The 7,569-nt window shown below is 40.3% G+C and overlaps 1 protein-coding gene across 5 annotated transcripts in view; it reads right to left on the reverse strand.

Moving 5' to 3' along the window:
* Positions 1 to 7,569, reverse strand: part of Ppp1r12b (protein phosphatase 1 regulatory subunit 12B) — a 210,617-nt gene that overhangs the window by 84,818 nt on the left and 118,230 nt on the right. For all 5 annotated transcript variants that reach the window (XM_005348387.3, XM_005348386.3, XM_026779678.1 and 2 more), the window contains 3 exons: positions 6,452 to 6,644; positions 6,258 to 6,370; positions 4,406 to 4,447 (listed from right to left, as the gene is read on the reverse strand). In XM_005348387.3, the coding sequence (XP_005348444.1) occupies positions 4,406 to 4,447; positions 6,258 to 6,370; positions 6,452 to 6,644 (348 nt within the window). The remainder of the gene's footprint in view (positions 1 to 4,405; positions 4,448 to 6,257; positions 6,371 to 6,451; positions 6,645 to 7,569) is intronic.

The following is a 7,569-nucleotide window of genomic DNA, read 5'->3' on the forward strand; positions in this document are numbered from 1 at the left end:
AGTGTGCCCATGGAAGGTAGGAACAGGCAGAGAGGGTTCGAGTGCGCCCATGGAAGGTAGAACAGATGGAGAGGGTTCAAGTGTGCCTACAGTTGCTCAGGCCAGAGCACTCTAGACTGTCACTACAACAGCTACCCAAACCTCTTCTGCAGTTCTGCTTTCCATGGGTTTAACTACTCAGTCAGACTGGTTGAAGAGGTTAAATGGAAATTCCAGAATAGCCAATTCATATATTTAAAAAATGTGTCTTGTTTTGAGTAGTGTGATAAAATCTCACACCACCCTGCTCTGTCCTGCCTGAAACATGAATCACCTCTTTGTCCAGAACCTGGTCTTTTAGGAGCCTTCTTAGCGATCAGATCACCCTTTAAGACATCAAGGTTGTAGTGCTTGTGTTCAAGTCATCCTTATTTTACTAAGTAATGTCCTGAAAATATAAGAGTAGTGATATTGGCATTTTACTCAGTACACAGTTATAGAAGTCCTTTTTATTATTGCTTACTGTAATTGATTTTCAGGTTAAAACTCAACATAGGTACATAAGAGAAAACACAGTGCATGTACTGTACAGTTCTACCTACAATTTTAGGCAGCCTCCCACCCACCCACCCCCATCTTGGAAAACACTCCCCATGGAGGACTACCATTCATTGAGCATATTCCTGAATATAAAGACACTTATATTAACATTTAAATACATTTTTTCACTTAGTAATACACAAGATATCTAAAGATTTCCAGAGATTACCTGTTAAGTACCTACTATGGATAATGAAACAGAATTGTTTTAAACATATCTGTCAGAGAGGTAAGAAAATTTCAAATTATATATTCTTTGTCAGTTTCACTAGCTGGTGGATTTACAAATGGGGTAGGTTTGGACCCTAATCATTTACTCTGCTGAGCTTAAGCAAGGTCCCCAGACTCCTCACTGTGCCCCTATGGTCACGAGAACAACATGTGACTCACCACTTTACCATCTACTCCGCACATGAGAAAACATCGGTGCTATCCTGGGCCAGGAATCTTGTTTGTAACTAAATCTTACTTTCATTCTCATAAGTCCTAAAGAGGAAATGGATTCTAGTGATGTCAGCAGGGCTTCGGTTACACAGGAGGCCTTCTCGGCCATGCAGTTGCTGTTGGCACATGGTGAGACACTGAGGAATTTTTCAAAATACTCAGAAAAAGAAGAAAGAGTCATATTTGGAAGTCATTTTGCTCTAATCCCAAGTGGAAGAATATAGCAGCGATAATAACCACTGAAATTTGCTTCTTAAAATTAAACATCGCTGGATGAGTTCATACAAAATTACGGTGACAATCAGAAAAATGATTGCTTCATGGGTCAATGGATTGACTGGAAAGGGGCAAAAAAGAACTTTATGAGGTGATGAAAAAGTTCTATATTCTGCTGGGTGGTAGTTACAAGTCAAGATTCCCCAAATGGTGCATTTTTAAATGTATATATTTTATTGCTTATAAACAGTATTTCAGTTGAAAAATAGATGTCAGAGTCTTGGGGGGAGTCAACTTTAAAAGCAATAGGTATTACCACTCTAGAAAGAAAGAGGAGCTAATACAACCTCAATAGCAGAGAGAATTTCAATGAACCAATAATAAGAAAGGAAGGAACTGCCCTGGCTTCTCACAGTATCCACACTGATTAGCTACAGTGCTACTTCAACAGAATGTCCCTCTTTTGATGGGCACATCAGTTGCTACAGAAACAAATCAACTTTACTGTTAATGGATGGACAGTATGGCATAGGAAAGAGTCCTAAGAGTCCTAGGAGTCACTAGATACTACTGACTATCTTTAGGTAGGATTGTAGCAATTTATTCTGGGTCATCATCAAATATTTCTTCTGTGGGCCCAAATGGATAACGCCTACTAGCATTAGTAAGGAGTACACCAGGAAGGAAAACAAACAACAAGTAAAGGAACAAGCAAACATAAGACTTTTTTAAAAGGCAGCCTCAGCTAGGCCGACTCATCTACAGCCTTTCCTTTACAGAACTGAGGAGTACTGGGGAACAGCACCTCCTGGCAAGTGCCTGGACCAACCCTAGGTTACCTACACACATGCAAAGGTATCCATGTAGAGGTATTGGGCTGCTGATCGTTTGCTGAGATTAAGATGGAGTCTACCTGACATATGGGAAACACTAGTAGATGCCACAAATAATTGGATAAATGGAATATTCTTTAGTCTGACAAATGACCTCTATGTCAAACCGTAACAGTTCATGCTTTCTTACACAAAACCAGAAAGTCCTTTCCATGGTTTTAATCCAACAAACTTAAAATGAAATTCCCTAAGAAGCACTGTATCAAAGACCATTTTAATTCTTCTTGCTTCGTACCCTGGGCTTGGATTTTCCAGTGTCAAATAGTTTAGCACAGAAAGGCTTTTACTAACAACACATTCTATGACAACAAAACTTCCCTTGTAATTCCCTGGCTCTCGATGGCCTGTATTAACCCTATAGGGCTTTCCAATCTTTCCAGGGCTTTGCAATCTATTACTCAAATTCTCTGTTTAAGCATAGTTCCCCAAAAGAACTTTTCTGTCTCCAAAAGCCTTTTCAAACCCCTTAAAGCAGCAGTTCTGAACCTGGGGGTCGTGATCCCTTTGGGGGGTTAAATGAGCCTTTCACAAAGGTTGCCTAATATCATTGTAAAACACAGATATTTATAATTCATAGCAGTAGCAAAATCACAGTTCTGAAGTAGCAACAAAATTACTTTTGTGGTTGAGGGTTCACCATAACATGAGGAACTATATTAAAGGGTCACAGCACTAGGAAAGTTGAGAACCACTGCCTTAAAGGATCTAGAAAGTTGCTGACATACACACACACACACACACACACACTCACTCACTCACTCACTCACTCACTCACTCACTCACTCACTCACTCACTCACTCACTCACTCACTCACTTCTGCTCCAGGGGATTTTTCATTTTGCTTTGTTTAGTTTTTCAAAATGGCCTCAAACTCAGAGATCCACCTGCCTTTGCCTCCTAAATACTGGGATTAAAGGCATGCACCACCATTGCTCGGATTTCAAGGGATTTTATGTGTTATTTCTTAACAACCCAATTCATCTTTATTACATAAAGTCTCAACATCAATCAAGGTAGACAATTCTTACCCATGTTATCATTAATTACCACCCACATTTAAGACAAGGTCTCACAATATAGCTCAGTCTAGCCTTAAATTTATCATACAGTAGCTGGAGATAGCTTAGATAGTAAAGTGGACCAGAGGTCAGATTCTTAGCACCTATATAAAAAGGCCAGACAGTACTGCATACCTGTAATCTCCGCACTTGGGAGGTGGAAGACAGGAGGATCCACAGAATTTGCTAACCAATCTGTCTAACCCAATTAATGAGCTCCAGGTTCAGTGAGAGATCCTTTCTCAAATCAGGTGATTGAAGAAATCACCTGATGTTGACCTCTGGTCTCCATACAACATGTGCATACATACGCAAGTACATCCATACCTATCTATCAACACATGAACAGGAAACACACACACACACACACACACACACATAACCTCAAAACCAAAAAACTTGTGATGCTCCTGCCATGGACTCATAAGGGGTTGCAAACATATACCACAATACAGTTACCACTTGGGATCTTATCTATTTAGATAGAACAATGAAAATTTGTTACTTATGTTTCTACTGATAAAAATGAACTAGTTGTTGATTTTCTCTAAAGATCATTAAATATATTCTGAGAATAAATGTACAATAATAAACTGTATGGTACTAAAAGGCTATCATTTTATATGCTTTGAAAAGTAAAGCACAAAGATTTGTATTAATTTGGTAAAAACCAAATTCCCTCTTTTCCTGCAAATAATGCCCCAGTGTTTAGAGGTTTAAAAGTAGCTCAGAGGAGGGATGGTGGGTGTAGGCCTTCCAGTGCAAAGAGGAGTTGGATGCCAGGCTTCAAAAGGTCAAGTTACAAAAGAGGTGAGGCGCTTACCCTCACTTCAAAGACAAATATAAATAATTTTTAAATGGCCTCAAGGTTTATGTTCTCTGTTAGAAGAGAATCATTAGAAACTGGCATCACTTTTTACTTCTCTTCCGAAGATTTTCAAGTACTTATCCAATCCAGTAATATTCAAGAGACAAATGATGTGGCACCTGCGTTGGTGTTGATGACTGGCAGCCAGCACAGTAGGCACTAGAAAGTCGTTCAGGAGCATGGCAGTGCTACCACACAGGACAAAGAGGCCCAACAAGCCCCTGTCACACTGCTCAGAGCAAGGCTCATCTTCACCCTCTGCCCACATTCACATAGATCTGCTCATCTCCTGTGCCAAGGAGCAAGGCTGAACCCAAAGGGACTGTGTCATCCGTGTGTCACTTACCCATGCTTCTTTGACCTCTTCAGACACATCTGTTTCATCCTCCTGAAATGGAAAGGGGAGGAAAATAAAAGGATCATAGCCACAGACCTCTCTGAAAACAAGGTCAGTTCCTGTCAATCACACCTCCTGGTGTTTCAAACATGGGCAATGAAAGCTGAAAGTGACGCCACTATTGCCACTTTCAACAGCTGCCACAGGCAGGGGACTTTGGAATATCACCACGGTAAAAAAGGTCAAACCAACCACAGTTGGTTAAAAGGTATTTTTTCAAAAAGCAAGACTTTATTTCACTCTGTCAAACACTGTCACCCTGTGGTCTAGGAATGCAGCTTATTGGTGAAGAGCTTGTTTGACTAGTATCTGCAAGGCCTCGAGTTCAATCCCCAGTACCAATAAAAGCAAAACACTATCCATTTAGTCCTAAGACAGGGCAATGCATCTTTGCTACAAGTCTGTTTGAAACGAGGGATGACTATTGCTAAATTTCTTGTCTTGCTGCATAGTTTTATCTAGTTTTCATGTGGGTCATTAGGCACCAGGGGCCTCTGGTTTACAGTATTGGCATTTAAAAAATGCCAGTAACAGGCTTGAATGGGAAGGTTAGAAGCAGTTATAAAAGGAATGCATTGAAGTACTGTGTGTTTCTGCTTAGTAAGCACTGTGGACCTGTTCTCTATTTGATCCTTTATCCTACAGAAAGGTAAAACTGACTCATTTTAAACCTGTGTCAATTTACAGATTTTAAGCCCTTTGAAATTCTTTTTTAAAACTTTTTTTTAAAAAAGAAAAAGAAAATATTTATTCACTTTACACGTACGAGTGTTTTGCCTAAATGCAAATATGTGCACCCTGTGAAGTGCTGTGGGACAATGGTTTGTAGCCTGTCAACTGTATTTTAATAAAACGCTGATTGGTCAGTAACCAGACAGGAAGTAGAGGTGGGAAATGAGGACAGGAGAATTCTGGGAAGAGGAAAGCTTGGTCGGCAGTCCTGGCCCAGCCTCAGAAGAAGCAAGATGTGACTGCCTCGCTGAATAAGGTACTGAGCCACATGGCTAGCAACAAGAATAATGGGCTAATATAAGAGTTAATAAGAAGCCTGAGCTACTGGGCCAATCAGTTTATAACTAATGTAGACCTCTGTGTGATTTCTTTGGGACTTAATGATTGTGGGAACCGGGCAGGACAGAAACCCTGACAACATGTGTCAATTTACAGATTTTAAGCTCTTTGAAATTCTTTTTAAAACATTTTTTTTAAGAAAGAAAAAGAAAATATTTATTCCCTTTACACGAATAAGTGTTTTGCCTAAATGCAAGTATGTGCACCGTGTGTGCCTGTTGGGTCCCTGGAACTGGGGTTATGGATGACTGTGAGCCACCATGTGGGTACTGAGAACTGGGCCTTGTTCTTCTGAAAAAAATGAATGGTCTTAACCATGATCAATCTCTTCAGTCTCTTCCTTCAAAATTCTTATCACCCTACAATAGTTAAGCCTTGGTTTATAGGTACTATTAAGATACTGTCAACTATATGACTTTCAAGGACTCCTAGAAACAACTGCTAAAATTTGCCAAATTTATCCACTTGCTTACACGGTAGCTGAAAATCTCCAGCTTTCAAAATTCTTTATCAGTTACAGAGTATCTTTGTATTCAGTAGTGCTCTAGGCACTTAGCAGAAACATACCAAATGAGTCCCATACCTGCGGAGTCTCCCCTTTTTCTTAGTAAAGTTCTTTGTTATATCTATGACAATCATGGCACTTCATGGGGTTCTTTCTTTTGACCTCAACAAGGAGGCTGGCAGCCACAGGTGATATGGTATGCCCTACTCAGACAAATGTACTTACGTCCTTTGTCCAGAAGTTAATGCCTGTGCCTCTTCGCCGGTCCTTAGGTCGCCTCCTCTCTCGGATAGACATCCTGTTAGAGGACTCATCATCCAAATCAGCTCCTTCTTTCTCTGCCCAAAGATAACACAGAATGTGGACCTTAAAAACCTGGGCCATGCACACTGGACAGTGGCTTCTGAAGCTGCACATACCATTCTTGTCCATTTCCTTTGCAGCTGTGGCGTTTGTGGTGGTTTCTGAATTCTCAGAATCAGGGTCTGAAGCTCTACCTGTCCGTAGTAGATGAGAACCAGTGTAGAGTAAGGTTCTTGATGCAGAAGGAGACACAGGTGTTGTGGGTTTGTCTGGTTGAGTTGAACACCTTAGGCGATGATAGATGATAGGCTAGAAATAATCCACAGGATGAGATTTTGGTGGTCAAGTTCATCAAAGGATCAAGACAGTAGGCTTCTTCAAAATGGACCTTTCAATATGAAAAGGACTTAGTAACAACTGATGTTCAATCAGCATCTATCAGCTGGAGTCCTACTCTGAGGATACCATTATGACCACAGCAGTTGAGACAAACTGTTCTTAAAGTGACCAAAGGGCACTAAATAGCTCATTGTTAATAAAAATTCTTTTGACCTTGAAAATGGGGAAAGCACTGCTGTTTTTAAGATGGGGTGCTCAACGACAGAGTACATGGGAAATAAAAAGCTAGGAGTGTGAAGAAACGAGAGTGGCAGTGACCTGCGGACAGAGAGCAAATGTGGCCATTCCTGCACTGTCTGGGCACTCCACCAACATGGTACATGACTCACTGAAGAATTCACTTCATGTTCTGGGCATCAAAGCCAGGTCCGGCACACACTAGGCAAGGCTGTACCACAAATGACTTTACCACTTTCCTAAAGCTTTTTTAAATTTCTATTTCCCCTTCGAATTTTTTTTCTGAGAGTTAAAACAGAACAATTAGCCTTAGCTTAATTAACTGAAGATTCTTCGAGAGACAAATAAGAATTTGTGTCTTAAACTAAGTTGTATCTATAAATTAAATTCACAATGTAGAAGTTGCATACTTTTAATTTATGAGCCATAACGACAGAAACAATGAAGTAAGCAAGTTTTGGGCCCAGACAGAACTTGGCCTAAAGTCTACTTCTGCAGGTAGTAGCTGTGATCTTTTTTTTTTTTTTTTTTTTTTTTTTTTTTTTTTTTTTAGTTTTTTCGAGACAGGGTTTCTCTGTAGCTTTGGAGCCTGTCCCGGCACTAGCTCTTGTAGACCAGGCTGGCCTCGAACTCACAGAGATCCGCCTGCCTCTGCCTC

This window comes from Microtus ochrogaster, chromosome 6, assembly GCF_000317375.1.
Source record: "Microtus ochrogaster isolate Prairie Vole_2 chromosome 6, MicOch1.0, whole genome shotgun sequence".
In the NCBI taxonomy this organism is placed as follows: domain Eukaryota; kingdom Metazoa; phylum Chordata; class Mammalia; order Rodentia; family Cricetidae; genus Microtus; species Microtus ochrogaster.